Source organism: Ylistrum balloti, unplaced genomic scaffold, assembly GCF_031769215.1.
Source record: "Ylistrum balloti isolate Yb309-2 unplaced genomic scaffold, AGI_CSIRO_Ybal_v1 Utg370242, whole genome shotgun sequence".
NCBI lineage: Eukaryota > Metazoa > Mollusca > Bivalvia > Pectinida > Pectinidae > Ylistrum > Ylistrum balloti.
The window spans coordinates 2,314,163-2,332,663 of record NW_026782196.1 but is presented as its reverse complement, the minus strand read 5'-3'; the positions used below and the strand labels follow the sequence as shown (position 1 = coordinate 2,332,663).

Genomic DNA, 18,501 nt, shown 5'->3' with positions numbered 1-18,501 from the left:
GGCAACATTTACAGTAAATTGAACAAAAACTTACCTCTCATTAGTTTTTTATCAGCTGACAGATTTGGCAAAAACAAAATGTCTACCACAGTAATTTTTGGCAAAAACAAGAAATGTTGACTAAAATTGTCTTACATTACATAAACAGGATCTCAACAATTTCTTCTCTGTCTAAAAAGGATTTGGCAATTATCATTTCTGATATGCATAACATTTAGAGATATGAATTAATTTAACATTATTTTAAGTTCTAGAGTTCACCTAAAATTCTGACTTAGTGAACAATTGACAGCAACTGTTGACATTTTGATTACATTTTACGGTTGACTGGAGAAGGAAAGTTCTTGGGGATATGAGGTTGAGGAGATTGTGGCGTTTCCTCTTTCATCATCTGTTGACGCTTACGAATTTCCTGTCGAACATGTTCATACTGTGGATTAGACAGTTTGTAAGAAAGCTTCCATAAGTGTGGTTCAGACTTAGGCACATATCGTTGTCCGAGAGAGTCTGTCTTCTGATTGGCTGGAGGGGGTGTTGGAGGAGGAAGAGGAGGAGGAACAAAACGATGCTCATATTTTCTGAAATTTTCCGGGGGTACAATTTGTCCTGAAAATGAAACAAAATTTTTATCTCAAAACACCAAACAGCTAGTAAAGTATACATGTTTTGTCTTCAACTTTACGCCATTTTTTTTCATTTAGTTTACTTGATCAATACTACAGTGTATAAAAAGTATATTAACAAGAAAATTAAAAACTTACCAGATTCATCAAGTGGAGGATTTCTTGCATCACTTTTCACTCGAAGGCGTTTAAATTCAACCACATCATTCTTTGTTCTCTCCATTGCTAATGCTTTCATTTTATCATTGTTAAACAGAGAACTTTCTCTGATAAATTTATCAAAAGTGTGATCTCCAACCTGTGATGGAGGAGGTATATTAAGAGGGTACATGGAGGCAATAACATCAGAAATTTTTCGTCCATCTGCCGTTGCACTAAATCCATACTGCCTTCGGAAGTTGCGCCACACATTACTGTTATAGTTGTCATCTGGTCGACTAGGATATGGTGCCTCATGTTTTCCAGCTTCCAGCCACAACTTGTAACCAAGCATTGGATGTCCATGAGTAAATGCATCAGTTTTTGTTCGAAGGAAGTGATTGCATTCTATATTTAACATTGTTCTTGGCTTTTTCCTCTCAGCCAACTTTTGTATCGGACGTGGCGTAAAGCCACTATGTTTAACCCCGGAAGGAACCTTGAGAAACTCACGTTCTTCCACTGTTGGCATGGTTGCAGTGGACATGCTGCAAGGTCTTCCCAAGCAATCTGGAACAGAAATGAGAAAGATATGAAACCAGGAGTCATGTATCATGTATTGTAATACTCTAGATTCTGTAAAGCGGTTCCACTGGTGGTTTTGTGCATATGGGCTAGAGATATGATGTGTTTGCGTATAAAAAAATTGTAAAGGTCATTTTTGGTATTTGATATTGTATTTTTGCTACTTATGAGGATTGAGCGAAAATTGTGAAAAACTGAAACTTTGAAAATAAAATCAATATAGTAAGCCACAGTCTGTTTCATGAAAAATATATTACTTTTGTTTCAAACTTTTGATTCAGTCATAATATTAAGAATCAATCGTTATTGCAAGGACATAAAAGTTGTTGCTTAATAGCATCATTTTTTCACCTGAGTAAAATGTCAACCCTTCAAGCTTACAAATGATACAAGGGTACACTAATTTGTATATGTATATTAATATCTATTAAGTGTAATTGTTTGCTGTATGCTGTATTACATTTGGAAAAGATCAAACTTGAAACTGTCCCTCAAATGCTGATCTATAACTCTAAATAAATGTTTATACATACTTAAACTACTGAATCTAAAAAGTGCTGAAAGTAATTTACACAAGCAGCCATGTCATATTGAAAACAAGAATTCAATAATTTGATATAAGAGCCTTTTGATGACTTTTGTTTAACATGGCCAAAGATACAAGCTTCTTTTTGTCTAATAACTACTATTTATTTGAAAATAAAATAAAAGTTTCCAATTCATATCCATTTTAAGACAGTTGAATTTCAAGTTGATGAGGGTGTTTCTTTTTCACTGCTGAAACCAATATCGTGTGATTACCTTAATTGCAATATTTCTATTTGTGCTGAATATGCTAATCATGTGATGAAAAACTTATTTCATTTTTTTGAAAACAAGTGGTCGTTACTAATTAGAATGCTATGTTTGACTATAAGATAGTAGATCAATAATGGTTTCAGCAATGATTGACATTGAGCTATATATCATATCGATGAATATGCCTGTACGTTTTTTTTGGTTTTTTTTTTTTTGGGGGGGGGGGGGGGTGAGCCACGTTAGTCGCCTCTTAAAAATAGATGCCTTACTCAAGTCCGAAATTTCACATCAATCTTATCATATAAACTATGCTGAAATGATTTTGTCAGTTTGTTACACTGTAAGTCCGTCTCGTTTCTTTAATCCATGCATTCAATACAGAAACTTAAACGTTTACAAAAGAGTCAAAATTCCGTACGTTTAGTCGGACGTCCCTGTGGTAATCACAGCATGATTAATTAATCACAACGAGCACCTGCTAAGCGCTACATTTGTCGCTTATTTCTTTTATACCACTTAGCAAATGGACTTTGATTAAAATCTACTGACTTTCATATAACATATAAAAAAAAATATGACAAACACCCACACACACTGCTTACCTAGAAACTACAGTACTATTTACCACTTAGTCGGCCATATTTGCAGAATGTATAATGTTGCCATAGGACCGAAGAAATCTCGTGCGTTCTCGTAAGGAACGGCGCCGATCTATTTGTTAAATTTACTCCCATAACTTGATAAAAACTCTTATTCAGCCTGGGAAACAGATGCAAATTTTGCTTAAGTTATCGTCCTCGTTATTTCTATAGATATTTGATAAAAATGCAGGTTTAATTTATAACATAAAATCAGTTCTAGCTGAAATTGACAAGTTATAACATTGTATCAATCGTTTGGAGTGAGTATAATGCCTAGATTGACCTGGTGACCCCATCACAATGTGGTTGTAAACACCGTGTTGTCGGCTTGCTGACTCGTTATATTATATGTGGATATACATTACTTTAAGACTGATGATTTTCTGTGACATAACGTCGGGATGAAGACACTTATATAGTAAGTCATATTGTTTTCACGAATCACAACCTGTTTTCGTTTTGTCAAAAAAGGAAGGTTTATCGTTAAAACTAATTCTGTATGTAAAAACCTATAATATCTATATCTGTTTTAATCAGTAATTAACTAATCTATATTACAGTACATTTATATGTAATACTACAAGTACATTAACTCTTTACTATAACCAGTGTAACACCTGTTATAATAATACCAGGTACCCATGCTGTCAGTAATACATGTACACCCAGTTTATACATGTCACATACAATACAATATACAATATACTTGCATTAATACCACTCAGTTCTACTATAAACTATGTCATATTATAAAATGTAATTAGGAAATACTGTATGTACACTTAGTATAAGATTTAATTGAGAAATACTATATGACAACATAGAGGTTGTTAGTGTACTACATGTCTATATTTTTGTTACCATTATACTCTATATTCTATAACTTTACAGACTTTTTATAGTACTTTTATTGTAATGTACTAATGCTCTGTATGTTATACTGTACATACTTCTTTATACATCATTTACACACTCTGTATTGTATCTATATGTTTAATGTGTCAGAGGATGCACGTCGTTTCCTTACATTAGAAATCCTTGTGTTTGTTGTAGACAGATTTTCATGACTTTCCTGGAAATTACACTAATTTGGTACCAATATCTATGTACTGACACCTATTTAACAAACAGATATCTGCTTAATTTAAATTAATATATACAAAATTGTACAATGTATATATTTTGATCATTATACACTGTACAACATTACACTATGAAATTGTAACATGTTGTTGTTTGTGGTGCTTGTCTTTCTTATACTGTATCTAACTTCCCAATTCAGTTATCACTAACTGTCCTATGTATTCTAACTAAAAGTGAGACCTCTCACCATATATGTCATTTGCATATTTCATATTCTGACAACATTTACAGAGAAGAATAAAACCTACTAACTTAAGCTGACAATACTTTAATTCACCATGAATTACTGTGCTTTATGTTTTTTTTTTTTTTTTGCTTTTCTTCTGAACTTGACCTACCAGTATTATCTTAAAACTGCAGAACCAGCAATCTGTTGATTTCTTGTTTGTTATGTTCAGCACATCAGCCTTTGCTGTGTCCTGACTTACACTTAGGGACTTTTTTGACTTACCAATATTGTGTTTTACTCTTCAAAAATGATTTTGTACTGACTTTTTAGATTTTGATGGTGTTCTTGATGTACAGTGTTCTAAAAAAAAAAACCCAGAAAATATCAACATGTGTACTGAATCATAATCCAAAATCAAATTCAATAAAACTAGGGCAAAACATGAACAAGATAAAAATTTACACATAGTCTTTTAAAAAGTACATGGAGAATAAGACCAGGTGTTCTGGAAGAGAAGCTTCATTGACACCTCTTGCAATAATAAAGGTCAATCCAAGTAAGTAAAGTAACATTCTCAAATGAGAACAAGGTATACAACAACAGAACTACAAGGAATAGAAGTTCTTATAACACAACCAGTAAAAGATTAGAGTGTGACTTTTTAAATGTCTACACAGTCACCTTCATCAGACAACTGACCAGTGTGGAGCATACTAGGGTTGACATACTTAGTGTACAAGATGGTAAGGAACCATCTTACATTTCACTATAATCACAAAAGCCAAATCACAAATCAGAAGGGTCAAATGTGTGTGAAATCGACATGTCCAACTCAAGAAGTCAAAAACTCATTTTGGGGAGTCAAAAACTACTCTTAAGAGTCTTTACTGAAGGCCTTGTTTGTCCTTTTTTTATTTTTACCTTCCACACATCATGTCTGTATGATAAAGTAATTAGTTAAGATCTTAAGCTATCTTATGCTTATATGTTGGGATAATAGGATCAAAATCTTCTATCAGGATTATTGAAATTCTGTACAAAGCTTTGTCAGCTTGTTACATACAATCAAAGATGCTGAAGCACCCTTTTAAGAATATTACTACGTGTATGTGTTTCAGTACTGATAATTATGACACTAACAGAATTTAACACATATGTGATCAAGAAATTTCCATCATAGACTATAAATATCTAAATGTTATTGTTCCAGAGTATTAAATTATAAGTTGACTAGACATTTGACCAATATTCTCATGGCTGGCCACTTTGATCAGAGTCAATATGATACAGGTTGATAGGGACATGACTTTTGTGTTGAAGGTAATAGCTTTGTAAGAAATTACAGATTAGGAAGGTGAAACTTCTCTCATGCCATATGCACCAATGGTAACCTTGAGCCTTCAGGTGTACAGGTAGATGATCAATAAGTCCAGGTACAGTATACAGACATGGGAAGTAATTTTTGGCTTTTACCTGAATCTCTGTTATAGACATTGACAAGTGTTTGAATTTTCTGCTTTAATGGTTGACTAAAGACTTACCTGTTTTGACATCAGTTCTGTAGATGGTAACTTATAAACATCTTTAGAATCTACTTAAATAGAATATATAAATAGACATAGGTATAGTGCATGACTTACCTAAACACTCAGATGTTTGATACCCTCAATGAAAAGTGTCTTGGATTGTTGCTTAGCTATCCAATCTATTTGCATTTTAAATTTAAATTTGCATATCACTCAAATCATCTGACAGAATGGTTTATTGATTTAAGGGTGGATCTTTAATTAGGCTGTTATACAAATAACAAAGAACGTTTTATAAAAGTGGCAATTATTTGAATAAGACACACACACACACGCATATATAGATATACATCTAGATATATATATTTCTCTTTTTTGACAGAATGTGGGGCATAATATTGGCTCCATCCCCCATGGCATCCCCCACCCCTCTGATCCTACCATTAGATTGAAACAGAATGGTAATGTAGTTGAAAAAATATGTACATTTCATTGACAGCAAGCCCTTGGTTTAAGGTAGTTATACACTTGCATAATAACATACATTGTCTTTTATTTAATAAAATTCTCCCTACATGTAGTTGTAGTTGTTTCACATATAAAGTCTACTGTATAATCTTATTTCACTCAATAATTAAAAAAAAATTGTCAGTTGTAAAGCATCACATTTACACATGCTTGGATATGTTTGACGTTGTCTCACCCCTAAGTCTGCAGACCCTATTCAGACCTAAGGGAATGACTGGATATTTTTGTTGAGTATCTGTTCTGTTAATTATCCTCTTTAATTGGATTAGTGATATGATATCCTGGATGCTCTGGAAGTCCAACAGAGGCTCAATCTGGACCAATGCTATCTTTGTTTGCAAAATATTGTAATACTAGTTTAATTTGATAAAGCACAAATACATGTTTGGGTAAATATAGGCTATTTAAAACCCAGGGGTTCAAACCAAAAATCATATGAGAAAGTTCATTGAAATATATCCTATTGCTAAGAAGGTGATGAGTTATACTCACTTATTTTTAGCCCATTATCTTATGATTATGGACTGTTTAAATTGCTGTTTAAAGTACAAATGAAGATGAAATATCATGGTGAGTGCCATGATTTCTCTGGTTTTGAAGCACAAGTGAAAGAATTTTGTCTCCTTGTAACTTTTTATCAAACTCACCAAAAGAAATGCTTCTTTGCATGACAGATTTTAAAATACTAAATGTGATATTGATGACATATTTTTTTCAGTTGCTTTCATTTTTTTACCATTTTAGATCATTTTTGAATTCGGCCTGACCATGACTCAACTCCACGCTCCATGTCTAAATTAGGAAGATTAAAGTTAATTTTATGTATTTTGAAATTTATTCAAAACTGGTTGTAGCATGTCTGTTAAAGCCTAATGTAAATATAAGGACAGTATATAGTGGTACCAGGTAGGATCAATTTCCGTTTAAATTCCCACAAAACGAATCTTGGGTGTTGTGTTAGGTGGACGTTTACCATAACACAGCTAAACTAAAGCTAAATTCATGTTTGCTGGTTTTATTGTATAAATTTAAAATTGGCCATAAACAAAGGCAGCTCACTGATTGAGCGTGATTGTCACAGGTCATCAATTTATTTTCTTTAGTATCGGCCTCTCTATTGAGGACAAAGAGTGGATACCTTTGTTGTAGAATTCGGGTAAATCTATCTGCATGTCCGTCTAAAGCTACTGTTATCAGGTATTGGTGTGTTTTATCGATAGCAGTCTATTTATATACATGGCGCTGTCAAAATGAATTTCGTAAACACATGTGACGTGTATGATATGACTTAACATATTTGTCAATTTTCCTGTCCTGATAAAAATAAAAATAATTTTTCCAGTGTCAAAATTTCTTACTGAAGTTCTGTATAAACAAGTGTTCTTGATCTATTTTCATCTCAATAACAGATTTATTGGTATAAAGGGTGAATTTGTTGGTAAGAACTTCATCTTCTGTGTTCGAAAGCTCCAGATTAAACATGGTTTGACTTGGTATAAAGGGTGTATTTGTAGGTACATGTAGCTACGTAATATTCGGTGCTGGAAAGTTTCAAGTATACTTACTTCGACTAGGTCAAATGTGGTATTTGTAGGTATTACTTAACTTTCTATGTTCAGAAGTTCCAGAATAAGCTAGAGCTGTCATGCCCTTATCAGAACTGGATATGTTCAAGTTTTATCAAGGGAACTATACATGTACATAGGTAAATAGGGAAACAAAACAAGTACAGTATTGGTAAATAGGGAAACAACACACTTACAGAATTGGTAAATAGGGAAACAACACAAGTACAGAATTGGTAAAAAGGGAAACAGAACAAGTACAGTATTGGTAAATAAGGAAACAACACAAGTACAGTATTAGTAAATAGGGAAACAACACAAGTACAGAATTGGTAAATAGGGAAACAACACAAGTACAGAATTGGTAAATAGGGAAACAAGTACAGAATTGGTAAATAGGGAAACAAGTACAGTATTGGTAAATAGGGAAACAACATAAGTACAGTATTGGTAAATAGGGAAACAACACAAGTACAGAATTGGTAAATAGGGAAACAACACAAATACTGTATTGGTAAATAGGGAAACAACACAAATACTGTATTGGTAAATAGGGAAACAACACAAGTACAGAATTGGTAAATAGGGAAACAACACAAGTACAGTATTGGTAAATAGGGAAACAAGTACAGAATTGGGAAATAGGGAAACAACACAAGTACAGAATTGGTAAAAAGGGAAACAGAACAAGTACAGTATTGGTAAATAAGGAAACAACACAAGTACAGTATTGGTAAATAGGGAAACAACACAAGTACAGAATTGGTAAATAGGGAAACAACACAAGTACAGTATTGGTAAATAGGGAAACAAGTACAGAATTGGTAAATAGGGAAACAACACAAGTACAGAATTGGTAAATAGGGAAACAACACAAGTACAGTATTGGTAAATAGGGAAACAACACAAGTACAGTATTGGTAAATAAGGAAACAACACAAGTACAGAATTGGTAAATAGGGAAACAACACAAGTACAGAATTGGTAAATAGGAATTTATTTATTATTTTTGGGGTTTGGAGTTTTAAAAATAGTACTGTAATACCTCTGTCATTGAAAGTATTGCCTAAGTGTTAAGAACCATCAACAACAGTTGCATACATTTTTTCTGTAGTTAAAGAAAGGAGGTGTGACTGGTTATATACCTTGTCATAAATAGATAATTACCTTGTATTATTAACATTATGTATTTAGGATGAAATATCTCGATGGACATATATTGACGTTTATTTTGTAAAGTTGGTGATGGTTCTTAACAAGGTATATATGGTTTATCATTTTTTATTTTTGAACTTATGCTACAATAGACCTTTAATTATTAATGATCTATATAAAATGAAACCTTACAATCAACGTCCCTGGCTACATGTATATAACAAAGCACCAATATACTAGGCATCCCTTCTGTTATAACTCATTGGATCTTTCTAGCCTGTGACATTGCTGAATGATTTAAATACCATGAATATCAATCAGTATTGAAGAGAATGAACATTGAAACTGGAGTATTGCCAAAGACTCTGAATTTCTAATTTGACAATACACTGCATTAATCATTAATGTCTTTAAAGAAAGCAGTATGTTAACATTGTATTTAAAGTGTCATATGTATTTTTGTTATTTTGAAGCAGGTTGCTTTTTATTTTTACTTGAAGCATTAAAGAATGTCATTGTTTTTTATTTTTTTTTTATGGTTATTTTTTATCTTTACCTTCAGGTGTGAGCCACAGCAATATGGTTGACAAATGAGTATGTTGTCACGGAAACCACCAAAGAAAAAGTCATTGAAATTATTGGAGAAGTTGGTACAGGACAACAGCAGTGAAGAGGGTGCTGAGGAGAGAGAGACATTGTTAGATAGCCTTATAAAAGAAAATGGTGGAAACCATTTCTACGAAAAAATGAACGGGAGTTATATTAAGAAAGGCCAGTCAAAGGCTGGAAAAGAGGCTGAAAATGAACGTCAGTCACGCTCCAGAACCAAGGATCAGAATGAACGCATATTGTATGCAAAAAAGCCACCGACCGGTCAGGGGTCAATATCTGTACCATCAGCTAATAAAAATGGAAAGTCAAGGTCAAGATCAGATTCTAATTCATCCTCATCAAGTTTTTGGTCAGAAAGATCAAAGTCAAGATCACATTCCAGGTCTCCAAAGCGAGGAACACCAAGATCTCCAAGAAGGTCATATTCCAGTTCAGGATCTAGATCTCATTCCAGATCACGATCACGCTCCCATTCCAGATCTAGGTCAAGATCAAAGTCATCTTCTCCACACTCACATGTACATAGTGTTCATTCCAATTTGAATCTTAAAAACAGTACAAAGCCTCATGATACAATGAGTGAACAAGGTCATAGGCAGGGGAAAAGGAGCCAGAAAGGTCGTAAGACAAAATTGTTAAACAGATCCCCTCTCAGGAAATTCCGATCAATGGATATCACTCCTGATGTGTTTATTGAGGAACGACTGAATCAGAAGTACAGAGAACTTCATGAGCTTGTGCAGACAAACTTCAGTGACCGTCGTCCACAGGTCACGAGAGATTACTTCAATCAGATCCAGTCACTGCGGGACTCATATACCAAAGTCAGCCATGGACTGCAGCCATCGGGGATCCTCTTGCCAGGGACAGGCATGCTGTGTGATATCAAACCCCCAGGGATGCCTCAGAGGAGACGCCCCATGTCAGCCAGCACTCATGGTAGGTAACATCTTGATCTAGGGAAAAAATATGTTTGGGGAAGGTGATGTCCTATATATTGACCTGTAAATGTTTTGTAGTAGAATTGTCTGGAAAGACGAAGAAAGTGTGTTTGGGGAATTAATGGATACTAATTTTTGGTGAGGGACAGAAACTGTGTTTGGGGAAATGGATTGAACTGTGTTTTGTAAGACGGATGCTGACTGTGGGGAGATGGATGGAGACTTTGCATTTGGGGACATAGATGAAGACAATGTATTTAAGATGAAGAGAGACTTATCGTTTGGAAGAAGAACAGAGATTTTGTGTTTAGGGAGACAGATGGTAACAGTTTCCAATTGTGTTTCGGGAAAGTAATAGGGACACCTTGTTTGATGAGAGAGATGGAATTATTTTATTTTTGAGACAAATGGAGACTGTATGAATTATGAGAAGGGTGCAGATTGTGTGTTTGGGGAGATGGAGATGGAGACTGTATGGGACCTTGTCATGTTGGAATGAATCCAACTGAATTAGGTTTCCCACACTGTATCAGATTAACTACACACACCTAGTTAAAGAAACACCTATCAATTGTTTTTATCTACCTGGGCATATAGCAATGGTGAGTTTATGCTATTGAATAATCTGTGTATACCCTCTCTTCTGCAAATCCTAAGTGATAAATATTTAACAATGTTTCATTTTCCCAAAGTTGCTGAAATATCCAAGTGGGATTATACAGGCCTCTGGTACCATTTGTTATTCCATGTGAACCAGTTTCATTCCTCATCAGATGACAGAAATGTAACACACACTGAAATACTAAAATTTGTTTCTTACATTCCAAGTCACATACATAATGTTATGGCATCCTCTGTGATGATCAGTGCGTGTCTGGTTGTTATTGGTAACACGACAAACGTGACCAATCAGGCATGTTACTCCATTCAGCAACAGCACCACAGGGACTTGTTTCTCACCAGGGACTATTTTCAATGATGAAGACTTGTTGTTGAATTTATAAAACACACCTGAAGAGATGCATTCATTAACTGTGAAGGTAGAAACAGTCTAGAATTTGTATTGGAAGGTCTGTCAGACTTTTTAAGTTGACAGATTTCACAAGTGTAATGCTTGACTGGACAAGTAAACACATGAAACAATCAATACATTTTCCAATTTCCTGACTTATTCAACAGAAAAGCAATTCACGTTTTGATATTTAAAGGTCCTAGATTGCTTTAAAAGAGTATTTACTCCACTACTGGTAGTGGCAAACATCGGCTAGTTGTGGTAAATATATTGGTTGTAGGTGTAATTAATTAGACCATACATCAATAAAGATAAATCTATAGCTTCTGGATGTATTTAAAACACAGAAGGAAGTAGCTGTGTAAATAGATTTGCTTCCATTGTCTAATAGTAAGAATTTAGATGAAATACTGATTAAATCCTGTCCACACATTCTACTCTTATCATTACATTTTGATCACCAAATCTTAAGTTGTATTGTAGTATCTTGTATGAGACTAAGGCAGTGGTTCAGGGACCTGGCCACTGGTTCAGAGACTCGGCCAGTGGTTCAGAGACTCAGGCAGTGGCTTACAGACTAAGGCAATGGTTTTGAAAACTCAGACAATAGTTTTGATGAATTAGACAGCAGTTCAGAAACTGAGGCTATGGTTCAGAAGTTCAGACAGGGGTTCAGAGACTTGAGTAATGGTTCAGGGACCTGGACAATGGTTCAGAGACTAAAGCAGCAGTTCAGAAGCTCAGTTCAGAGGTTCAGAAAATCAGTCAGTGCTTCAGAGAATACGGCAGTGCTTCAATAAATCAGGCAATGGTTTTGAATTTCAAACAGTGATTCCAGCAGTGGTTCATAGGTTCAGACAGTATTACAGATGATCAGGCAGTGGCCCAAGGACCCAGGCTTAGACAGTGGGTCAGAGGCTTAGACAGTGGGTCAGAGGCTTAGACAGTGGGTCAGAGGCTCAGGCAGTGGGTCAGAGGCTTAGACAGTGGGTTAGAGGCTTAGACAGTGGGTCAGAGGCTTAGACAGTGGGTCAGAGGCTTAGACAGTGGGTCAGAGGCGTAGACAATGGGTCAGAGGCTTTGACAGTGGGTCAGAGGCTTAGACAGTGGGTCAGAGGCGTAGACATTGGGTCAGAAGTTTAGACAGTGTGTTAGAGGCTGCGGCAGTGGGTCAGAGAATTTGGCAGTGGGTCAGAGGATTAGACAATTGGTCTGAGGCTTAGACAGTGATTTAGAGGTTTAGACATTGGGTCAGAGGCTTAGGCAGTGGGTTAGAGGGTTAGACAGTGAGTTAGAGGCTTAGACAGTGGGTCAGAGGCTTTGGCAGTGGGCTAGAGGCTTAGACAGTGAGTTAGAGGTTTAGGCAGTGGGTCAGAGGATTAGACAATTGGTCTGAGGCTTAGACAGTGAGTTAGAGGTTTAGACAGTGGGTCAGAGGCTTTGGCAGTGGGTTAGAGGCTTAGACAGTGGGTCAGAGGCTTTGGCAGTGGGTTAGAGGCTTAGACAGTGAGTTAGAGGCTTAGGCAGTGTGTCAGAGGCTTAGACAATTGGTCTGAGGCTTAGACAGTGAGTTAGAGGCGTAGACATTGGGTCAGAAGTTTAGACAGTGGGTTAGAGGCTGCGGCAGTGGGTCAGAGGCTTTGGCAGTGGGTCAGAGGATTAGACAATTGGTCTGAGGCTTAGACAGTGGGTCAGAGGCTTAGACAGTGAGTTAGAGGCTTAGACAGTGGGTTAGAGGCTTAGACAGTGGGCTAGAGGCTTAGACAGTGAGTTAGAGGTTTAGGCAGTTGGTCAGAGTACAAAACAAATGGTCAGATGCTTAGGCAGTGGGTTAAAGCATAGACAGTAGGTTAGGGTCTTATACAGAGGATCAGAAATAGTTGTCTTAACTGAGAAATTTTTCATTGTTGAAATGTAAATAAAGGCATTTTGGTATCAACAGAACTGTATGTTTGCCATTATGTCAGTTAAAGAACTAGAAATTGACCTTCATTTTATTATAAATTTGAATGATGAAAAAAGAAAGCAAAATATGTTACAGGAATCTGATGTTTTACTTTTTTGGGACTAAAATCTTACTTAAACTTAGTATCTATCTCCATCTAAACAAAAACTTGGATATGTTTTACAAACATTGGGTAGTTTGTGTTGGTTTTACAAATCAGTCTTCTGATAAGTTTTTCATTAAAGAACCTCAAACAGAATAATTGAGAAACTCCAGCTTTAGTTATAAATGAGAGCTAACGTTGACAATTTTTGTATTGCAGCTGAACTTCGAGACTTGACCATGGAGGATGGAACATACTATACCATAAGAAATGTTACGACTGCTTCAACTGCCAAACAACAACAGAAAGTTCGAACAGACATCAATGGTGAGAGTTCCAGTAAGAAAAAGAAAAGTAAGAAAAGGAAGGATTCAGGATCAACTGTAGATTCTACATTACAACGCAATGGTTACCATGACAGCCCTCCAAGCAGCAGGACCCCGAGTAGTAGCAAGGCAACAGGATCTCCGCGTGGCAAGGAACCAGCCGAGCCCACTGATCATCACATCAAATACAGTAATAATCCGAAATTACTAACTTGGCTCAAACAGAAAGATATTTATCACAGAAAAAAGAAGAAAGAAGAGAGACAGAAGAAAAAAGAAGAAAGACAGAAGCTCATCTTGGAGGCAAATGAAAAGTTTGAGAAGAAATTGGAGTCTCAAAAGCATGTTGACAAATGGATGAAAAGAAAACAAAAGGAGAATAAATCAAGATTACGAGAGGAAAAAATCCGAGAAAATAGGATTACAAAGGAAAGAATTAATCAAGAAAATGTCAATGGGCTGACAGTCCCTGGGAAACCTTTACGTCCACAATCTGCTCCACCTTCAAAGAAGGGAGGGAACTCTGGAAAAGAAGGAGCTGAGCAGGAAAGCATGGTAGTCACACCCCAGATGGCTCGAATGAAAGAGGAAGAGCAAAGGCAGGCAAACGCTTCAGGAATGGAACCTCACCCACCAGCCTCTAAGTTCATTTACAAACGACCAGTAGCAGGACGCATCAAACTCACTATGAAAGAGCGTCCAAAAAGTGCATCAGTTATTCCACCACAGCGCAATGCGTCTGCTTCACCAAGGCGAGCCAGTGGAAGAGACAGTTCTCATGAAAATAAGCAGAGAATGTCCTATGAAGACTGGCTGCAGCAGAAACGTAAACATGAAGTTAAGCAGAAGAAAGAAATTCAACTTCAAAGAGAAGAACTTGCTAAGTCAGATCCAGAGTTGGCAAAAATTGTACCAGAAATAGCAAAAAAGAGGATACACAGAGTGTTAGAAGGAAAAAAGTCTATCGATACTGGAATAAAGAGTTTTGATAACAAAGCTAACAAGTCCTTTGGTGGTGCAGATTTCCAAGATAAGGAAGCTAGTGCTGATGAAGATAAAAGTCCCCGTCCATCCTACCGCCTTGACTCTGATAGGGTTAGTCAGACAGATCCCAAAAAATCTTCTAAAAATTTGAAACTGTCTGGACAGAGTGTAAACATGGACAGTCGTCCTAGTACAGCTCCTGCCAGGGGAAGGGTTCCTACACCCAAGCAATCCTCCAACTCGCCCAGAAAAGCAGTGGCACCACCAAAGGACACACGGAGTGATGAAGTATCCACAGGTTTCAGTCTGCCATTCCAGGAGAAAGATGGAGTGCCGAGGCATGTAGCCTCAACTCAGAGAAAGCTGTTTGCAGAGAAGGTTTGGGAGAAGTTGGAGGGTGAGGAGAGACCAGAGCCACAGGGGTGTGCTGCTACAGAAACACCACAGCACCTGCCAAACCCACAAGCACACACTGATAGTTCAAAGGTAGACAACTCAGGTATGGTAGATGATACTGCTAAGACTGACAACTCAAATGTAGATAAGGATGATAATACAAACAACAATAGAGATGCTACCAGTACTAAAACAGTTGAGGAGAATGAACAAAGTGGAGGGGATTTTTTCCTTACGTCTCGGGAGGACATTTTGGATGATATGCAAGCAGAAAATGATTCAAAGGATAGTGAACAGAAAGTTGAGTCTCCTGTGGAGGAGGACACAAAAGTGGGTAATGCTTCAATTGAGGAGGATGTAAAAGATGTTGCAGAAAATTTGGCAAATAAAGAGGAAGCATCTTCTGATGTGAAACCAACTGTTAATGACCTAGAAACAGATTCTGGTGACTTAACAAATGGTAATCAGACAGTGAATGGACTGACTGACCAACAGGTCAAGGATAATGTTAATCAAGGTGGTAGTGCTAAACCTAAAAACATTGAAAATGAACTATGTGTCAGCACTGATGACCTGGAAACAGATTCTGGTGACTTAACAGGTGGTAATCACACAGAGAATGGACTGACTGACCAACAGGTAATGGATAATGTTGATCAGGGTGATAGTGCTGAAACTGAAAACATTGAAAATGGACTTCATATCAGCACTGATGACCTACGCCCTGAATCAGCCAATACATCTCGTAGTCTGAAGCATGTGTCATTCCGAGAGGAGACCGAGGTCATTGGTAATGATGAGGCAGAGGGAGAGGAGGTTGATTGGAGCACAGATACTGCCACACCTGATTTAGAGGAATATGCTCGCATGGCTAAAGATGATCTCAATGTGGAAGAGGAAACTAAGGAGGAGCAGGATGAGGAGGAACAGGTACCAGAGGAGGTACCAAGTCAGATGTCACGCACATCACTCACTGAAAGTATGGAAGATGACTTTTGAAATATCTTTTCATGAAATATCAATAAAGACAAGGTTTCCCTGGAAGGAAAGAAAGTTACTTTTAAAACAGAAGAAGAAACACATGAGTCTCAATGATCAAAAAGCCCGTGATAAAAATTCTTACAAGAGTCTCAGTGATCATAGTACCCTTTAATACACAATTCTTACAAGAGTCTCGGTGATCATGTAATCTTGTGATTAATGATTCTTACAAGAGTCTCGGTGATCATGTAATCTTATGATTAATGATTCTTACAAGAGTCTCGGTGATCATGTAATCTTATGATTAATGATTCTTACAAGAGTCTCGGTGATCATAGTACCCTTTGATACACAATTCTTACAAGAGTCTCAGTGATCATGTAATCTTGTGATTAATGATTCTTACAAGGGTCTTAGTGATCATAGGACCCTTTGATACACAATTCTTGCAAGGGTTTCAGTGATCATGTAATCTTGTGATTAATGATTCTTCCAAGAGTCTCGGTGATCATGTTTTTCTGTGATATACTGGTAGTCAGCATTGATTTTATAGTCTGGTGAATGATTGGAAATATCTGACTGTAGGGTTGGTAAGAGGACCACTTCTCCACCTTTGCTGCGGAACTGCATTATTCATTTCTATGCTGATCATGATAGAAACAGTAGTTACCAATCAGGTATACTTTAAATTGATTCAGTATTGTTTATTTGATTGATTTTTTTTTGCTTACCCATTGTTCAAACTTTAGCTCCAGCTTAGTGTATCAGCATATGCAAACATTACCACCATTTTTTCTAGACAAGCTCATTGATACCTGATTGTTTTACTGATATTATCATTTCTTTAGAAAAAGCTATATATATATAAACTGCCATATTTCCATCCATTAGTATTTCATTGTTGAACTCATTGTAAAATTTCTTTGTTAATCCCAGATTTTAACTTGTTATATGATATTTTAATTTTAATAAGTCTAACATGTTTAGAACATTACAGAAAACCATTGACCGTAAAACGTACAAGTAATATGCAATAGAGTTAAATGTGAAATATATTACCCAAACATTCCTCTCTGTGTTATCAAACTTATATATAAACACATTTCCTTTTCAAGTCTTTTTGTAAACACTGTTAGAAGAATTTGCATTCATATGACAATGAATTCCTTTGAATCAATCTTAAATTAATGCTCGCCTTTAATCTAGTTTCTACTTTGTGAAACATGAGACAATTTAAAATGTTAAATGATATTGAAGCCATTCCAGAATTAGCAATGAAGAAACTTCAATCAACACTAAACTACTTGATAGTACTTCACTTATAATTATGACTTCAAAATGTAAATATTATTAATTAAATCTCTGCATGTATTAAATATGGACCTCTAGTATGATTCATAAAAATGATGAGATGTTTGAACTGACTAACCTTAGTAAAAAGTGACCTGATAGACATATAGGTTTGAATTAGTATTTAATGAATAAAGAAATAATAACATTTCAGCTCAAAATCATTTTTAGTAAATATAAGTAGCTAGTTTTTTTTATATATGACCTTAGTTGTGCATATTGTGATAAAAAGAATTTGTGCTCTGTAGCTAGGTGTTTTTTTATGGTGAAAGAAAGATTTTGTGATAGCGCATTGAATAAAAAGAAGCTGCAACTGTCTCATTTGATATTGAGATAAATGTATATACTCTAATATAGGTGATTGATATATCCACATTTTTATACATAAACAAAACATCTTAAGTCTGAATAAACTTTTGATGCTGCATATATTCATTGTTTAGATGCTGTTTAAACGCTTACTTTTATAACTGAATAATTCTGCTCTTATTTCAATACATCTTTTGTTCTCCAGAATCCATTGTCACTTTTCTGTTGTGATTGAGATACAAATCTGGTTACATTTAATATTCTTTATATACTTTAATAATCAGATTACTGGTACTCACAATCCTTACTGTTAGCAATTGCTCACAAAACTTTGTTGCAGAGTTTGTATCTACAGACAGTTGACTGTTAAATGTAGTACAGATGGCAGTATTATTGGACTCGTTGAAAAGTTTTAAAGAAATTTCACATCGTATATGTGGCTTTAAATTGTATTCCAATTCATTGTATGAAAAAAAGTAATTTAGTATGATCTATAAAATACATTATCCCACCCCAAAAGAAATGATTTTAAGAATCAGGAAATGAAAAATGATCATGACCTTTAGACCTAGTCTCAGGATAGAGTGTTGAAGGCTAATTGGACATGTCATAGTATGTAAAACTTTTAGAGGGAAAGTGTATAGGTAGCTGGAAGAACCATTTATGATAGT

General features: G+C 35.7%; 2 protein-coding genes across 2 annotated transcripts; one reads left to right on the top strand and one right to left on the bottom strand.

Moving 5' to 3' along the window:
• Positions 1-310: 310 nt before the first annotated feature.
• LOC132552339 (testis-expressed protein 52-like) lies at positions 311-1,308 on the bottom strand. Its single transcript, XM_060216499.1, has 2 exons — positions 762-1,308; positions 311-606 (listed from the first exon to the last, which is right to left on the bottom strand). Exons 1-2 carry the CDS (start codon positions 1,306-1,308, stop codon positions 311-313), a joined length of 843 nt encoding a protein of 280 aa, XP_060072482.1.
• Positions 1,309-9,461: 8,153 nt separating this feature from the next.
• On the top strand, positions 9,462-16,189 carry LOC132552218 (glutamic acid-rich protein-like). The gene is made up of 3 exons (XM_060216365.1): positions 9,462-10,422; positions 13,704-15,685; positions 15,830-16,189. The coding sequence occupies exons 1-3, from the start codon at positions 9,462-9,464 to the stop codon at positions 16,187-16,189; spliced, it is 3,303 nt and encodes a 1,100-aa protein (XP_060072348.1).
• The last annotated feature ends 2,312 nt before the right edge of the window (positions 16,190-18,501 follow it).

What these genes read in the sequence shown, in the direction of transcription:
- LOC132552339 (XM_060216499.1), bottom strand. Translation starts at nt 1,308, where the DNA reads ATGTCCACTGCAACCATGCCAACAGTGGAAGAACGTGAGTTTCTCAAG. An exon ending in TCCTCCACTTGATGAATCTG is followed by an intron (nt 607 to 761) that starts GTAAGTTTTTAA and finishes TTTCATTTTCAG; the next exon opens with GACAAATTGTACCCCCGGAA.
- LOC132552218 (XM_060216365.1), top strand. Translation starts at nt 9,462, where the DNA reads ATGAGTATGTTGTCACGGAAACCACCAAAGAAAAAGTCATTGAAATTA. An exon ending in CATGTCAGCCAGCACTCATG is followed by an intron (nt 10,423 to 13,703) that starts GTAGGTAACATC and finishes TTTGTATTGCAG; the next exon opens with CTGAACTTCGAGACTTGACC. An exon ending in ATGGACTGACTGACCAACAG is followed by an intron (nt 15,686 to 15,829) that starts GTCAAGGATAAT and finishes ACTGACCAACAG; the next exon opens with GTAATGGATAATGTTGATCA.